The 18799-nt window shown below is 41.2% G+C and overlaps 1 protein-coding gene across 24 annotated transcripts in view; it reads right to left on the bottom strand.

Moving 5' to 3' along the window:
* The window catches only part of LIMCH1 (LIM and calponin homology domains 1), a 320832-nt gene that overhangs the window by 5738 nt on the left and 296295 nt on the right, over positions 1-18799 (bottom strand). For 13 of the 24 annotated variants that reach the window (XM_081303315.1, XM_081303318.1, XM_081303309.1 and 10 more), the window contains 9 exons: positions 14773-14853; positions 12064-12156; positions 10798-10902; positions 9627-9754; positions 7966-8084; positions 6497-6620; positions 4924-5010; positions 3243-3351; positions 983-1085 (listed from right to left, as the gene is read on the bottom strand). In XM_081303315.1, coding sequence (XP_081159441.1) covers positions 983-1085; positions 3243-3351; positions 4924-5010; positions 6497-6620; positions 7966-8084; positions 9627-9754; positions 10798-10902; positions 12064-12156; positions 14773-14853 — 949 coding nt within the window. The remainder of the gene's footprint in view (positions 1-982; positions 1086-3242; positions 3352-4923; positions 5011-6496; positions 6621-7965; positions 8085-9626; positions 9755-10797; positions 10903-12063; positions 12157-14772; positions 14854-18799) is intronic. The other 11 variants (XM_081303316.1, XM_081303317.1, XM_081303305.1 and 8 more) reach the window with 2 other exon arrangements.

Below are 18799 nucleotides of genomic sequence, written 5' to 3'. Positions count from 1 at the left end.
CTTCAGTCTTGCAGATTGAGACCCATGTAAAAAGACGATAAAAAGATTACTTCTTTGAGAAAGAATAAAGCATTCCTGAATTTCAAACTCCATTTTTTCACTCTAGTGTTTTGAGTCTTTTCTGCCTGAAGAAGTTACATTCAAAGGTCGTCTGTTGTCTACTAGAGACAGAGGAAACAGAGACAAACCACTGGTTATAGTCAGATCTTCTGAACAGCAGCTGGGCAACAGCACCCCCTGGTGTCTTGCAAGGGAACATGAACCTTTCCCATTAGACCCGTGTAAGAGATAGGAAGGCCAGCTGCTCTGGGAAGCTCCAGGGCAGCAATTATTTGTTAAGATCTTATACTGTACTAAGCTATGGAGGATTCAAAGAGAATAACCACATATTATGTAATGAAACTCCTGAGTGTAGGGTATAGCCACACTGAGGAATTGGAACTTGCTTTGATAAACGATGGAGACTCAGTCTTCACATTTAATCAACTCCAAATGGCACTGGTCTTTGAAAAATATGCCTGAACAAAGTGTTCCAGACCTTCCATCTTCCTTCTAGGTCACTGAAATCCCCATGGTGGGCTCAGGAAATATCTCAAGCCTTGCCTACAGTTTTTATCTGCTGTTATATTCATATACCAGAATATAAATGATAGACTATAAACCAGATAAAAATGGTATTTTCACATTAGCAGTAACTTCAGTAAGAAACAAGTCACTGTCACCCAGAGGTGGGCTCAGGATTGTTCTCTGTTGGCATTCTCTAAGCTCTCTAAATGGTGAAAGAAATTCAGAGCTACAGCACTTTCCAAATCTTAAATAAGAAGTTATTTCATTATCATTTCTTTTATCTCAGTCCTAAGAATCCTTTCTCTTGGGCTTGGAGTGTCAACTGATGAGGAAAACCATATGAACTCCTAAGAATGGATCCTATGAAAGCCAGGTGATTACACCTGCTCATCCTTAGTACTCTCCCAGCACTTACTTCTGGATCGCAGGTAGCAATCATTACAGTTCAGAAGACCATTTCGAATCCTAACATCTGTCCCGCTCACTGCATCTCCAAGCTGTCCTTTACAAATTCCACACTAGAGGAGAAAAGATCAGATATTATAAGATGCATAAGAAGTTCTTTATCATGCTTACTGTTTACATGAACAGTACACAATCACTTCTCCAATGTTGACATTTTTTTCTTTGTGTAATACTGGAGATTGAACCCAGGGGTGCTTTACTACTGAACTACATCCCAACCCTTTTTATTTTTTATTTTGAGACAAGGTCTTACTAAGTTGCTGAATCTGGCCTTGTGATCCTCCTGCCTCAGACTCTTTAGTAGCTTGGATTACAGGTGTGTATCACCACATCTGGCTTACAACCTTGACATTTGCTGAATATAATTTAAGTATTAGACACTGCACTGGGAGTCAATGTATAGCAAAAAGAAAATATATATTTTCAGGATTTCATCCTAACTCCTACTTATTTTACAGAGAAAGACATTGATTCAGAGAAGGTAGTTGATTTGTTCCAAGGTTGTGAAGCTGGTGTAGTTATCTCATGGACTTCAAAGTCTATCCTTTAAACCTTTGTGATATAGTATTTCTCAATCAAGATGAGAAATTTTCAACAGATTGACCCTTGGTGGTTTTGAATAAACACACGGTCAGTGCATTATCAATTAAAAGTTGTCTATCAATAGCCTTCAAAGGCTTTGCAGCATTATTAGTATCACCAGATCAGAATTATTAGGAAATAGCCATTCCATTTTGTATTTCTACATCAAAGATAATGATTCCCAGAGGAACAAATCTCCTGGGATGGAACTCCTTTCAGCCAATCAGCCTGACCGCAGAAGGAAACTCTGGAGATACTCTGCTGTTTGTACCAGACAAAGTGGCATTGGGGATTGGTCCAGGCTCCAGCTCTTGATTCATGTTCTAAGGTCACCTGGAGCAGAGGGGACTTCATACAGTTACAAGCTGTACCTACATTGTGTTTTGTCTTTGATCAGGTCTTGGTTTCATGTGATTACTGGTATTATTAAATTAATAATTTGGCAACAACTTCATTTACTATCTCTTAACTTAGAGGCAGAGTGGGATTTATTTTAAACTCATGCATTTCCTTTATAGCCAAGAAAGCTATCAACAAGAAGTAGGGCAAAATTCCAGAATGAAAAAGACAGTTATACTGGTATTATGCAGAGAAAAAAAATGACTCTTATTCAGAGACAGAAGGTTTATCTTCAAAAGTTATGTATTGTACCATGTATAGCCAGAGGAATGAGCAGTTGTGCTCCATTTGTGTACAAGGTGTCAAAATACATTCTACTGTCATGTATAACTAATTAGAACAAATTAAAAATTTTTTAAAAAGTTACATGTTAATTTGAGATGTATCCATGAGTAGAAAAAAAGGACACCATATACTGATCTAGTTCCACTTATAAATTTTATAACACATTTGGCATACCTGGATAGCTCGCCTTACTTTTAGGAGATCTGGTACTATAATCTAGGCCTCCTCATTTCAGTTTGTTGATTCATTCATTTAAAAATATTTATTGATGCCTACTCTGCCAGACATAGAAGAAACAGTGGTAAGCAAGATGGACGTGTTTCCTGCCCTATGGAGTTTACCGTTTACTAGAGGAGATGATAATTAAATATTTTGATAATGAGTGATAAAGACTATGACAAGTTTCATAAGGGCCTATAACAAAGGTAGCTGATGTCTAGATGAGCATAACAGCTTCTCTGAGGGACTGATATTCAATCTGTGATTATAGACATATTCATTCTGAGAACTATAACTTTGCAAATAATTGTAACCCCTTATCTCGTAGAAAATCATTCATTGGTCAAAGATTAAAACTCTTTGACATGCAACCCCAAGGGTTTAAGAAACAGGAAGATGTTACATTCCAAATGAATCCAGATGGCCCTCCCTGTCTCCTGGTATTCCATTCTCAGCTTCCTGCTATACTCTTAAGCAACAAATACTGTATGGTGAAGACAAACTTCACAGGTCTGTGTTGCTTCTTCTACTCTGACATTCCAGAGGAATTCAGGATAGGAGAGTTTAATCCCGTAGGATGGAGTCTACCCACAAGTGTGTACCACTTGGGGTGAGGGGTCACAAGGCCTCCTGGATTTACAGAAAGTATTTCTCAGTGTAGGATATAGGATAAGGCCAAAGACATCACAAAACTGCATTTGGAAAAAAAAGCATTGAGTACCTACCCTAAAACACTGGATGTGAAAATAGAGATTGAGGGTCTCGATGATCATGGCTGCTCCTTTACCCAAAGGAAGCCCACAGGAAGAGCACAGCTTCTTCCCACTGATAGACCTAGATTTAAAAAAATGTGTAATAATAAAATCTTTGGTTTAGAATGGTTGGTCAAATACATAAACACGTAACCTCATGCGAAAATAGAAATGTGGATTTTAAAAAAATGTTTATTTCATGAATGAAATGAGAACTACTAACTTGACAACAAACAGAAAATTAAGCATTAAATATAAATTGCAAACAACTACTAGACTGAATACAAGAGTCCTCCATGGTGATACTGAATCTGGGGTGTGTATGTGTGTGTGTGTGTGTGTGTGTGTGTGTGTGTAAGTTATTTGTTCCAAGAATTCTGTGTAGTAGTCTATTCAAGCACCTTGGAATGATTCAATATGTTTATCATATGTTTTCATAAGCCCCAAAAGAAAATCAAGTTTAGCTGTGCTAAGGTCTTAATGTTGCTTTGAAATTTTTTCATAAATAGGTTTCTTGGCCCACTACAGCATTTCTCTTTACTTAAGGGAAGAAATGTTCAAAAACAGTCAATTGTAATATAGCAGAACAGAGACCAGGCAGAGGGCCCGAGGTACAGGATCTGTTCCCTGGCTGTCATCAAGTTCTGTGATCTGCTGTAAAGAACTCACTATGGTTTCCCTTCCCCCTACAGAATGAGAGGGTTGGTCTAGATTATTTCTACCCCGTCTTCCAGGGCAGACACTGTGAGTCTGTGATCCAGGCTCTTGCCTTCTCTTCTTGAGGGCAGGGCAGTACCTACCTTCTCCCTGTACCCCTGCAGCACAAGGCCTAGCAATGGGCTAGAGTCCCATTCAGTAGAACAACACCAGGTGAGGTCCTGGGCAGCACCCATCTGAAACTAGATGGCCAGATGCAGCCTTCCTACAGCTCAGACCAGATCGCAGTGATGCCCACTGCTGGAAAAGCCCTGGGGACTGAACTCAGGGCCAGGCCTTGGGTAGGACAGGCCAAGTTCTACCAAGGAGCTACACCCCTAGCCCTAATGCAATATCATTTGAAAGCTAACAAGGGACAGGGAAAACAGAAAGGAAGAGCACAGAAAAGAGAAAGAGTTTTATTAGTATTTCTCTCTTATCCAGTAGTTAAATGAATTTCTACATCAATGAGAATCTCTGGGTACAGACTAATGTACGTCGTATCTCCGTGAATGGAACAGACAACTTTAAAAAATGTCATGGGGCCCAATTAATGTGGAAGCAATCGTTAGAGGGCTCGAGAGGTTAAAAAAGAATGGCGTTTCCTTGCCCAGCCTCCTCCTGGTTCTCTGTCAGAGTGTCAGTGGATCCTGACTGGAAGGGGCATGTGTCTTGCAGGGAAAGGCACCAGCAGAGGAGCCCAGTGACTGTCTGGTGGATTTTATTATTAGATTGCAGGTTCCACACAATGATATCAAAGCCCTGTGGCCACCACCATAACCAGAGCCACATACTTGACGTGGGCTGTGGTGGGCTGATGAGTCTGCAGGCAGACGGGTGTGTCGGAGGAGATGTGGGGGAGCAATGCCTCAAAAGCACTTGGCAAGGACTTATTTGGCTGAAATGCTGCCTGGCAAACTCTAGACCCAACAAAGCAGCCTCAGAGAGGCTTGCTGACCTCTTGTACCTGTTTGGTGACTGGCCAGGAGGGGTGGGAGAACAGGGGGACAAGGGCCCAGCCTGGAAGTACTCTCGTGGGCTTTTCCTGTAACATGGTAAAGGAGCCAAAAATTATGACAAGAAAAGAGAGGCCCAAACCCATAAGAAAAGACATTTTATATTTCAAAAAAAACAAAAAAAACTTCCTTGATAACCAAATCAGAGACCTTGGTCTTCTAGTGGTCATTAAAAAAAAAAAAAAGAAAGAAAAAAAAAAGAAAGAAAAGAAAAAAAAAAGAAAGAAAAAAGAAAAAACCCAACAAAACAAAACCAACCCCCCCCCAACAAAACCCCCCAAAACCCAGAAATAGTAATTCTGCCTCACAAGGATTGTCCATGCATTTGCTACTTAAAATCAAAACCAGGATGGAATGCTGGTATTTTTAGTTAAAATCTTCTTTGGTTGAGTTTTTCAATTTACTCATTGAACTGCTTTAGTACACTGAGTAAGATATAAAACTATGGACTTAGTGGGCAGGTCAAAGTAAGCAGGGCACAGGGAAAACTCATTAGGAGAGGCCAGAAATACGGGCAGACCTTAAAGGAGCTCTTTAAGGTCTTTCAGCAAGGGGTTTCCACCTTGAATGCGTTCCTGAAGGGTGATGTTTACAGGACTTTACAGCCACCAGGAATGCCACAGGTAGTGGTGGATCTTCCCGCCCCAGCAGGGTTGCACAGAGAAACCCTGCCTGTGACTCACCTCCCCTGGCTTTTAGAAGTTAATTTCATTTAGATTAGTAAATTAAGGAAAGGGGGCATAACAGAGAGAAGAACAAGTGAAAGGAAAATACCAAGGTAAAAGCAGACAGAGCAAGACTGTCTGTTTCCTGGTTGATTTCAGCATCATTCCCTAAGCTCAGGGCCACCCTAACCTCCCTCCTCAGGCAGCTTGTCTTCTGTAAAATGTCACACTCTCATGCCTGCTAGGAAGGCACTCCACCTCTGGCCTATGATGCCACCCCAAAATACAGTTCTTACAAAATTAAAATGGGGTTGTGGCTCAGTGGTAGAGTGCTAGTCTCACATGCACGAGGTACTGGGTTCCATCCTCAGCATCATGTAAATGTAAAATAAAGATATTGTGCCCACCTAAAACTTAAAAATAAATATTTAAAAAATAAAATAAAAAATAAAATGTAGTCCAAAGCAGCTACCTTAATGAGTGAGCCTAAAAATTACAGCATAATATTTTTTTCCTTGAAATGATAATTGTCTATACACTCTGAGATAATTTAACTCAAAATAAATAACTAATGTAATAGAACTGCAAATTCTATCCAATATTTAGATTTCTGGGATAAGAGTATAACTTTACCTTTTGTATATTGATGTATTCAGAGTAAATATTTACTTGTCAGGAAGGCTGTCTCAAGCTTCCATAAATATTTTTGACCTTGTCTATGAGATTCAATTGAGAAAAAGCACAAAAGTGCTGCTGACATCTTGCCATCTCACAGTTCCAATTTTTCTGCTTCTAAGTCAACACATTTTTTAAAAAAGGAATTCCATATCCATCTTATTTGGTTACTCACTTTCGCCTTTCGCTTGGAGACTCCATCTGATGGTTAATGTTTCTATCCAATGGGAGGGTTTTTGGCTTCACATCTTCTGACATGTGCATTGGTGTGTTTGATACCTGTTGATTCTGGGATGGATCTAAGGCCAAGTAAAGAACATAAATTCTGTGCTCAGTAAAATCACCATATTGCCTAATAAGTCACTTGCTTTACAGGGCTAATGCCTGCTGAGGCCTCGAAGCAATTTCACAGAGGCTGTGGGCACACAGTGGCGAGGGAGGTCTGGGTATCCTTGGCACTGTGAATTAGTTGAGGAAGGAAAAGAGATCTGGAGCCGGGTCCTTTTACCTCATTGATTTTTCATGTAATAACAAGAGTACTAAAAACACTGACTTCTTATGCATCAAAGAAAGCAAATTTTGGTGGTTGTAATTATAACCTGGAATGGAACGTCTATAAAGGTAAACACCCATTGCTTTCTCTGATCCATGGATCACACCAACTGTAATGTGGTTTAAACCTATAAGGCACCTTAATTAAGGCATCCAGCTTCCTCAGTATCTCTATGTGGGAACATAAGTCGATGCTTATGAATGATTGCCAAACAATGTAAACATATGAGTAGACCATACCCTAGAAAACACAAGGCAAATTCATTCATTCCACTTTTAAAAATGTATCTTTGCTTAGCAAATTTGCTTTGGCTATAAACACATTTATATGGTCATCCTTTCATCCTTACCCTTCCTCTTACATAATCCCTCTGCCTCTAAACTAAGTCAAGAAGTGTCTGCCAGCAGCAGACATTCTCAAAGTTTCCTTAGCGGTTAAAAAACAAACAGATAAGCTAAAAACCCACACAAACACAAAATTCAAACTCAAAAGAGTGATCAAGATGCAGAAGCCTTGAAGCATTTATAGATTTGACATTTAAGTTTCAGTCCTCTAGGGATAACCCTGAAGGTCTGTGACATGGGGAAACTGATGGTTTTGGTGAGGAATGAATGTGACTTTTATTCAGTGGTGGGTCTGGTGTATGGGGGACTCAGGTGAGAATGACCGTGGCTTCTGCAGGGAGCTGGTGGATCCTTCTCAACCTTTCAGCACATGCATTTCAACTCAGCTTTGTGGATTCTCCACTTCTGTAAGCACTTTATGGGAAGATTATATCCACTGGGGTGGAATGGGGAAATTTGAAAATGTCTTAAAATGCATTGCTTATGAAGGTCAACGGTTTTCTGTATAGTTACTTTTTTAATTTTTTTAAAAGTGCCCAAACCTGCTCAGGTCTTACTGGTCCCCAGTGATACTATTTGGAGTCTGGGGATGTGGGGTGGGAATTTATTAATTATATATTTAGCATAAGGTAGAAGACCAGGCTCTTAGAGAGAGAAGCTTGCAGTCAGCAGAAGTTATATTTGTCTGGACAATGTGAAGAGTCTTACAATAATTTAAATATTGAGGTTAATCTTCTCCATTCTTACCCTGAGCTAGCTGTGGATTCACCCCACAGGGTGGGGCTCCAGCCTCTGTATCCAGCTGATCTTCATGGATTCCTCTTGATATGGGATTCTCAGAGTCAGCCAAGGGTCCTTGAGTTAGGCTGTTAAAATAGAGAAACATTATTTGGAACAAGGAAAAAAGCAACTGGATTGAATTTACTTACCTATCCATTAGAGCATAGAAGAACTAATTACAATTTGAAAAAAGAAATGAGACTGCTTATATGTACTTTTTACTTTAAACCAGATTGAAAATATCAAAATATTATGCATTTGTACCATCCATAAATCTAGCAAGCTCTAGAATTGATCATTTCTGATGTTCTCCTTGTCCACCAAATTCTGCATTCTAATCATTTCAAGGGCTGCAGGAGCTAACTGGAATCTCCCAGATTTTCACAAATGGAAGAGCTCATTTGGGCCACATGGGACCTTTGCAGCCCTAGGTAGTTCACTGGCCTTTCAGTAACTTCTGTGTGCAAGGAAAGGAGATACAAAGGAGAAAAGGGGGTAGTTTCTAGTGACAAGGGCAGTGTGGGTAACTAGCAAAATTCATTTTAAAAGCCTGTCTGCAGAACCAGGGAAAATGCACATAAAATGCTTTTTGGCGTCATTTAAGTCTTCCTGACTAATAATTTTCATTTCATAAAATGAGAAGCCCTTTAAACAGCATCAACTGGAAACAGATGTGTTTATCCAAAGACAATGCAGTCTCTGGACATAGGCTTTTAGCTCTTAAAGCTTACAATTCACTGGGTCTTCTAGCTGACAAGCACAGGGAAATTCTGAGGGTAAAACCCCACCAGAGGAGTTCTGCTCCCAGGCGACCTTTCGAATTGGCCAGTCTTTGAAATGACACTTAGATAGTCTTTCAGGTCTTTGGGTCTCTCTGTAATGCTAAATTTGTGTGCAGATACGTGCACTCTTGCTGATACGTGTCTGGTATCTCAGGCCCTAGAGGTAAACAAGTGTCTCATAGAGAATATGCTGGTGGCACAGTACTGCCCACTTCCTGGGCTTTTTGCAGCTTTCTTCTTGGTTAGATGGGGGTGGAATCATTGAACCGATCACAGCCCACCACTACACTAGAGTCTACTCCAGTCTGAGCACTCTGATGGCCCCACGGTTTCTGGCTTCCTTTTCTGACCTATAGAACATACTGGAGCCCGCAGCGAGGCAGTTATGCATAACCAACTGATTAGCTGATTATCCTTACTATTATCACCCAAAGCAAACATGGCTTCTTAGGGTGAGGGCATACCAACAACCAAGTTCAGGTCCACAGTGGAACCACAGTAGGTGGTTCGCCAGGGCCTCATTTCAACCTCTGTCCCTCCAGACACATTTACCACTTCAGGTGACTGATACTTAGGTTTGGAGCTTTGAATTGATAACAAACTTCTTTGATGATTTAAACTGCTTCCCCTTATTTAAAAAAAGGTTGTGCTTATTTTAAAATAAGGCTATTTATATTCAAGAGCATAAGGACACTGACTTCAGAGCTATTATTCATATTGTACATAGTCAAGCAATATGTAATGCATTACTGGAATGATCACTTCAAGGCTGAATATGATTTGCATTAGCAATGGTTACCCTTCTTGGGGGTGAATTTCCACGGAGATCCTGGGAGGGGCTCATACCTGTCCTTCTCCTCCAGTGGATCGCTTTCCCTAGTCTTAAGCAATAAGTCACTGTCATTCCCCGGGAATGCTTTCTTCTGTCTTATCTCTTTTTCTTCATCTTGACAGTTTGCCAAAGCCATCTTATTCTAAGGGGAAAAACAAGGACAAACTTCAATATAATTTTTAAATGCACAAGAAGACATTTATCTCTGGCCATGGGATATCTGAAGCATTTTCTTTCTGAGACACAAAAATTTTATTTCTTTACCTTCAATTTCTTATTAACATGTATTAAATGTTCAAACTAATGGGATTCACGCTGCTGTTTCCATATATGTAAATAGTGTGCATTGATCCTATCCATCGACCCTTCTTCCCTTCCTCTCCCCCATGAAGGATTTAACCACATTGCTTATAGTTTAAAGAACAGTCATTTAAACTAGATGACTGTAGTGATTTCTAACAATTTACAATAAATGTACAATCTGGATTTCTCTCAAATATTATCATAAAGTGGAATTGGTTAAGAACCCTCACCTCTGGCTTTGAAATAAAGTCACAGGACTGTTTATTTCAGGACAAATGGCTTTCTGGTATCCAGGGGATATTCTATCCTATGCAGATCATGGACCAGGCAGGTTTTGGTATGACTTCTGTCCAGTACCTCCATGACCTTGTTGGAGGATGTGGAGGTAGCCTGGCCTTTCTAGGCTCTCTCCAGCCCTCCAAGACACATCAATTTCTTGTGGATTTTTTTTTTTCTCCGTTAGAAGCAACTATTATGGAGGCTGGTGGAGAACAGATTGTGGGCATCTTGGCTGTGGCAAAACAATGTCAAGGAATGCATGGGGTGGCGAGAGGAGAAGATGCCTGTGGAAGGAGTGAGCAACCCAGAGCCAGGCGGTGAGGACGTTCCAGCACGTGGCATCACTATCGGAGGTTCTGCCAAGCTGTCTGGGTACATGTGGCCATTGCAACAGCTCTGTGTCTCCTCGGGGAGAGGGCAGGATGTGGCCCGGCAATGGCGGGGCAGTGGGTGAAAGGGTGGTGCAGCCACTGACGTGATCCTAGGGGAACAGCCAGCCCTGAGTTTAAACTGTGGAGTTTGGTGGGGAAGCTTGGCCTTGTGCTTTTATACTTCTACTTAAGTTTATTTATGTCACAAATTGCTCTTAATAAATGTCCTCACCACTGTCCCACTGCCTTCAGTGATGGAGGAGGAGGTAGACAGCTGGTCTGCAGAACTTGAAGAAATAGTGAACGGAACCACGGTGTCCTCAATTATCTTACGCTCCTGAGGGGAGTACAGGAATCGATGAAAGGGGGGAAATAAAAAAATACATATTTGTCAGGAGAAAAATTACACTAAGGAACTTAAGGGGGACAAAAACACATCAGGATATGTACAAATAAGCAAGGCATTAAAAAAATAAAAAACCCTTATTTTCCAAAAGCATGCAAATCATATAACGTTTCTATGGGTGATGATTTAGAAATAAACATTGAATTTAGAAAACCAAAGTCTGAATGAGTATAATTAAAGAAGTTAAGAAGTGCTATTAGGGATCTGACTATCTAACAAAAAAAAAAAAAACTTGTGGTAATTTTAATCATAAACAAATTTTAAATAACATAAATAAAATGTAGTCACTTCCAAGTTCTCTGATGTGGTCTTGTTCATTCAGTTCAAAAAATCAATAAATAAAATGAAACAAAGTAGAATTCTTCTCTCTGTATCTCTTTAGTACCATATAATAAATGTAGTAATAAGAATATACTTATTTAGCCTCAATACCAAAATCATCCTAGAAAATTAATTCATTGTGACCAAACATGCTTGTTACAAACAAGCACATACACAATAAATGAATTGATTTTTTTCCACATCATCTCTCTAAGCCTGATCAAGAATCAGACTCTAATAGGTGATAAGATGTAACTACTTCATCTCCTTGACTGTGGCTCAACACACCCTTAACATATTTGGGGTACTGTTATCTTTTAGAGTCTATATGACTTTTTTTTTGAACTGGGACCTAACTTAGGGGTTAACATATTTGGGGTACTGTTATCTTTTAGAGTCTATATGACTTTTTTTTTTTTGAACTGGGACCTAACTTAGGGGTGCTTTAGCACTGAGCCACATCCCCATCCCTTTTTATTTTTTATTTTGAGACAGGGTCTCACTAAGTTTCTTAGGGCTTTACTAAGCTCCTGAGGCTGGTCTCCCCACTTGTGATCCTTCTGCCTCAGCCTCCCAAATCACTGGGATTACAGGAACGTGCCACTGTGCCTGGCTGTGATAAGACTCTTTTAAAGAGGCTGTTAGAGTCTGCTGAGAGTACAGACAGCCAGACACAGCCACATGCATACACATGCCACAGACTCAAAAGGTGGTGACACACTTGAAGGAATTGGGATGACAAGGTCAGACTCCTTCTTGGGAATTTCCTACCTCCTCATAGTATCTGCGTTCTTCCTCTTCCACCTCCTTTTGGGCCTTTTCCCACTCTTCCTTCAGCTTGTCCTGTTCCTTCTGGTATCTCTCCTGTTATGAGATGTCCATAGATCGTTTGGAACTGACCACTGCATACAACTCTGGGATTTTTTTCTTCCTCTACATCACCATGTACAATATGTTGTGAGAGGACCTTTTCGGGGTAATATTCTGAGCCTAATTGATCCACACCATAAAAGGGAAACACGACTTTGTGCCACTGAAACACTTTAGGAACCTAAAAACCCAATAGAGAGCAGTTGTTTTCTGCTGTTGTGTTTTGTAGAATTACTCTAGAGAGTGATAAGAAGTTTGCTTGTGGAAAGAGGAAAGATGGAATAATGGAAAGTTCCCACAATCTTCCTGAGCTTGGGTTTTTGTCCTAAATCAACAGTTTGCTTCAACTGGGCCTTGCAGGGATGAGTGTTGCCATCCCAGTGATAGAAATACGTTGCTGGCTGGGGACATAGCTCAGTGGTACAGCACCTGCCCAGCAAGCATGAGCCCCCGGGCTCCACCCCCAGCAGCAGGGGGCAGAGAGAGACAGACAGACACTGGAGTTCCTGAGAGCTGACTAGAAGGAATGAATAAATGGAGATTAGAAATAATGCTTGAAATGAGAACTGACACCTGGATGTCTTAGGGACGGCATCCTGACATGACAGAGACAAAGGAATTATTGATGTGTGCTGCACAGACTCCAATTATTTTAGGCTGATGATTGTCAGTCCTCTCTCTGAGGCTAAAGCAAATCTGCACTTTGCCTTCCAGGAAGGCACTGGGATGTTTTCCAGGTATTACCCGTTAGGTCACTATCTTAGGAGCAAAAGGACTTCGTTGGAATGTCCAGAGACTGGCGTTCTTACTGATGCTCCAGTAAAACCACTGTTGGTCAGCCCATGGTGGACTCTTAAACTCCAGGTAAAAACTTATTTATCAAAACTGGATATTGTATTGTAGAGGTTAAGAGAGAACTTTGAGGAGCTTTTCAGAACACAGGAGACCCAAATCTATATAACAGCCGAAAAACCAAGCAAAGCTTCTTATAGGCTTATCAGTTCCAGGAACTTCCTCATGAGCTTCACTCACCAGGAAGATGCAGGCAGTGAAAGATGCATTTCCTGTGTGACACATACACCCACCCACACACACAACCACACCATACATATACTACACCACACACGAAGCAAACAACACACAATGCAAACTACACCACACACAAAGCGCGCGCGCGCACACACACACACACACACACACACACACACACACACACCTTGCTTCCCTGCTTTCCTTCATAAACACCTTGGCTCACAACCCAAGATGCCACATCAGGTAACCATTTTTTGTGGGACAAGGAGCAATGCCCAAGCCTGGTGCCTGCATCTATGAGCATGGCCACCCTTCAGAGTGTGACAGAGGGCCATGATGGGACACAGATGCCCCTGTCTTCTTTTCTCTGTGGAACTGTGACTCCTGATTGTCTGGGGAAGAAGCAGCTGATTTCCAAGATAACAGCAGATGGCTAGCCCTGATGTGAGGTCTTCCCAAGGGTCCTAAAAGTCCCAACCACTCTGGGATTTTGATGAATCAGGTTCTTTCTGATATTTTGGTATTGAAGGTCTAAGCCTCTGCAATTTTCAAAAATGCCAAATTTAACTTGCAGAGCTAATGTACACTAAAATTGACTAAATATCTAACTCTCTACCCCTGGCTCTATAAGTTAGGCCAAAAGAAGTAAAACAACAGAATAAAAAAGATAAAAAAGAAAATTTAAAAAGTAAGTAAAATAAACTTGTATTAAGCATTGCTTTCTGACAGCAGAAGACAGTCATCAAACTTAATGAGATTTAACATTCTTCTCCTTTAGGACTTTTTGGTAGCCTCAGCTCTACTAGGAGTGTAGTGGGAAGAGCATATGTTTTAAAGTCATGTAGACTTGGAAATGAATCCAGGCTCAACACCGGTTAGTTGTGTGACCTTGGACAAGTAACTTAACTGATGCAAGTTTAGTTTCTTGAGTTTCAAATAGGGGCTAATGAGACACACTCTGAAGGGCTATGTGAGGATTAAATGAGATAAAAGTCACCACCAACCACAGATTCTGACACATCCCAAGTATTCAACATAGGTTAGTTTCTAGGGTTACCAGGGTACTCTTGGAAGCCCTGTTAATCCACGAAGCAGGCATGAAGCCGGTGGGGACATGATAAATGTACTCCCAGAATTCTTCTAGAATTGAGAATTAGCAGCTTTTACTCAAAGGTGAGTAAACATTTCTGCTTGAGGAACTAGACTGAAGCCAAATTTTACTCCACCTGTATGCTAACAAATAGCTTTTGGATAATTCATCTCACCTTTACTTGAACTGGAAATTAGTACTTAAGGAGGTGACGAATGGGTAGACAGAGCCTTAATCAATACATGGGAGTTTTTCAAGTGTTAACATGAATGGTTTCTCCTGTTCATCACTGTACCTCTGACAGAGAGAGAGTTAGATACAGGATGCTGTGGCCTGGATATGAAATGAATCGACTTAGACCCACCAACTTAGCAGAAGAATTGGCTGCTATCCGTTTCCCGTGCTAACAATAGATTTAATGCAACAGAAATAAAGAAAGCATCATCTAAGGAAGGGCAAGGGAGGGGCAGCAGCAAACCCAGTCCTACCTGGAGCAAACGTTCCTGCTCCTGCTGCCACTTTTCCTGTCGCCTGCGCTCCTCTTCTGGGTCCCACGCCCAGAACTTAAACTGCTCAGAGAAATAAAACCAAGATCAGAATTGAGCTCTGTTGTCAAGGACAGGCCAGGACAAGAGAAGACCATTTGCCTCCAGCCTGGCACCTAATGTAGATATACAAGCTCAAGCCTTCCTCTATCTAAATGTGCTTTCTGGTGGTGGACGCCAGTGTTGAATCTTACTCTCTCTTCAATTCATTTCCATGATGCTGGTGTGATCTGTGAGGCTTTGAGAACTAGTAAAAACATAAAGTAGCTATGGGGTCGGGGAGGCTTTGCTTCATTTCTTTTAGAAGTGATATCTTAATTGCATTCACACTCTTAAGCACAAGATGATCTACATACTGATCCTAGATCCAAGCCAATGGGACCAATTATTTCAGCAGAAATGAATTTTGTATGAACAAGTGTCGGCTGTACTATATAGCTAATGCTTTATATTGCAATTGCTTTTCCATATCACCTTTCCCTAAAGTGGGTTATTTAACTCACCCATGACCACCTATGGCACCTAGGATCCAGGTAAGGGGAACCCCCCTGACCTGGGGCTGGTAAAACACTCAAACCCAAAGACTTAAAAAAAAAAAAAAACCTTAGCAGAAGGTTTTTTGCAAGTTTAGGAATCAACTGAATGAACTGGAACACAGCTAGTCCTTAGAACCCATGGCTTTAAACAATCACAGAAAGATTTCAAAAGGGAGTAGGTATAACTCAGTGGTAGAGGGCTTGTCTAGTGTGTGCAGGGTCCTGGGTTCCATTCTCAGCACTTCAGAAAAAGAAAAAAAGAAATTTTTTTTTTAAGTTGCATCTGAACTAAAAATATACAGACCTTTTCCCATTATTATCCCCTAAACAAATGAGTTAACGACAAGTTACATAGCATCTACATTATATTAGGTATTATAAATAATCTAGAGAAGATTGAAAGTATAAGGGAAGATATGTTAGGGGTTATGTGCAAATGATGTGCTGTTTTATCTAAGGGACTTGACCATCTAAGGATTTGCGTATCTGACCAAGTCTTGGAACCAATCCTCTGTGGTCACTGAGGGATGACTGTAGTTAGAGAAGGGGGCTTAGTCCAAAGCAGGTGCCTGTGCTGTAGAATATGGGACTGGGAGGGTTCAGGGATGGAAGGGAGAGAAATCACAGCCTGCCTCTAGGAAATCAGCAAAAGATGGGCTCCTTCATTTAAAGTCCAGCTACCCCAGGCACCAGAGTAGGTGCCAGGCAGACCAAGCTCATCAATAACTACGTTCTTCTCTTTCCTCTGTTCTGATGGAATGGTTTTGGGAGGCACTTAGAACTCCCTGGGGATCCTGAGTGGCAAAAGAGAGTGAGGGTGAGGGAGTTAGGGAGGGATGGGAGAGGCCTAGTGGGGCAGGGTGGGGAGCAAGCAGAATCTACCTCCCCCCAGCAGCTGGGAAGCTGGCCAGGGTCAGTCCTGTCTAAAGGTTTGACAAGTCCAATTACAGCCAACCCACTTGCACCCTGCCCTATCTTCAACAGAGGTGTATCACCACACAGGTGCATGATGGCCAGTCAGCCCAGGGAAGCGTCTCAGGCCATTATCACTTTAGTATATTTAGATAGATGAGATAGATGAAATGAGGGTCTCATTTTGTACTCTTCGTGTGATTCTCACAAATAGTGGGGATGACCATGATGTTCACAGAATAGTAAAGAAAGATAGGACTATAAGATCGGGAAATGTACTTCCTATTTTCTACTATCGTGGTTCATGCAACATATATGCATACCATAGGTTATAGCAAGGTATGCAGAGGTACTTAATTGTTCATAAACTAAAGTTTCCCAAATGTCCTCAAATGACCATTAAATGTCATCCTAGTCTATATGTGTAATAAGAATTGTAATGCATTCTGTTATCATATATAAATAAAAAAATGTCATCCTAGTGTGAATCCCCATGGGAAATTGTACTGGATTTTAATGTTGCTGGGTCCTGGTATTCCCCTAGGACTTGGAGGCAGTTGAAATGTCCAGAAGTTGGGTTTGGCCCTTCATTGTGGAGAAGTCAGATGTTTATGTGACTAAAGACATAGGGGGACCAGTGAGGAAAGTCCAAAAGAAGAAAAAATGAAAGAATCCATTAGGAATTATTTAATTCTCAGATTAATGCTATGTGTAATCTCAAGAGTAAGTCACACAGTGGTAGAAAGATGGAAGTGTAGGGTGGGGATTCAGCTCAGAAAGCACTGCACATTGGTTAAAAAACAAAAGAGAGAAAACATTTGAGGAGGAAGATGAGGAGGAAGATACCAGTGGAATAAACAAGAAGGGAGAAAAGTGATCCTTCTCCTTTGGTGGTTATTTGCTGAATACTTACTACAGCCTGGGGTTGGGGGTAGGTTGTCCCACTAAGAGGCCCAGCCTGCAGAGCTCATAACTGAGTGCACAGAATGATCATCAGAACAGAGTGTAACTCCCGTCTAAAGGACAGGCGAGAGGTGCTAGAGGAAGTCAGATTGGAGATCACTGAGCCCTCTTGGTCCTACAATTTATTTGTTTGTAGGTCTGTATCCACCTCCAAGGCAGGGATGCCTCTTTTCCCTTTAAGAATCCCAAGGCCTGGTGTTTTAGGCCCTCAATAATTATGTTTATTGAATAAATGCAAGCCCTTCATGGGGGTGATGGGATCCTGCCTTCACAGGACCTGGGGCCTCCAGTGCTACACGGTCCCACTGAAGACAGCCCGAGTCTGCTGAGGTCAGCATCCTCTCACGCTTAGTTCCTCCTCAGGCTTTCCTTATTTCCAGGTTTCTTATACTTTCCTAACCTATGGGGAGCCAACTACTCTTGAAAGAACATCATGCTTGAGGGGGGCTATTGTTAGAGAATTTACTTAAATAGGTCAGTAAGTTTTCTCTTCCTTGTTCTATTTTCTATAAGCCAGAAATGAGACTGTATCTCTTTGGAGTGACTCTTCACTCCACTCCTGCCCCGGTGGGCAAGTGAACAATTGAACATCCTTGCTCTGAATGCAGTTTAAAATGGGAACAAGTGGGCATGTCCTACTCTTCAGATCTGTACCATGAACACCACATTTGGGATACTTCTGGGGTTCCCATCCATCACAGGTGGACTCAGCTTTCCCGGAAGTTTGGGATTACCAGTACAGGCTGGTACCTGAGTCTCCACAAATGGTCTGTAAGTCTGGAATATGGCAGGAAAGATTGAGGGTTATATGACAAATGAGGGGCCCCCTTCTCCATTCTGCTTAGGCACTTAGGAAGTAAGACAATCTGCCTCTAGGTAAGAATTGGTATTGGCTATAGCCTGTCTCTTAGACTAGCCACTGGGGAGGGAAGATAAGCTAAGAGGCACTGTACTATACAGGCTTTTCAACTAAGGCTCACAACAACCATGAAAGACAGCTAGTCGTATCTCACTGCACAATCAAGGAAGATGAGGTACAGGGAACTCATGTAATATTTTTAGGATCACATGGCTAACAAATTTGGAATCTAAGGCATAACAGTGATTACACGGCTACCCTTAGGTGGCTCCAAGGCAATGCTACAGGACATCTCCAGGTGGATGGGCATTTCAGAGGCTGAAGGAGGATGATAGGCCAAGTGCTGGAAACACCAGTTCAGTTTTCAGATAAAATTCAGAAGTAAGGAATCAGATGTCATGTGTGTTGACGTTTTCATTAGCAAATGCTTTCTTATTGAAATAAAAAACAAAAAAACAATAGGTACAAGTGAAATAATTCAAGATCCTGATATAGAGAAGGGGAATGAGTCAAGGCATTGGTGGACTCCCCCAAGAAAGCCCAGGCTGGGTCTTCTCTGTCAGCAATATGCTACACTGAAGTACTGTCCTTATTTTGGAAATGAGTTTCAATGTCTACGAAATTCTCTATTTTAGTACTAAGTCCTATTATTACACTAATTTTAAGTGCTACTTTAGACTTCCATTCCTGGCTTATCATT

The sequence above is a fragment of the Spermophilus citellus genome, assembly GCF_964194105.1.
Source record: "Spermophilus citellus genome assembly, chromosome: 8".
Classification (NCBI taxonomy): domain Eukaryota; kingdom Metazoa; phylum Chordata; class Mammalia; order Rodentia; family Sciuridae; genus Spermophilus; species Spermophilus citellus.
This window is presented reverse-complemented; position numbering and strand designations above follow the sequence as displayed.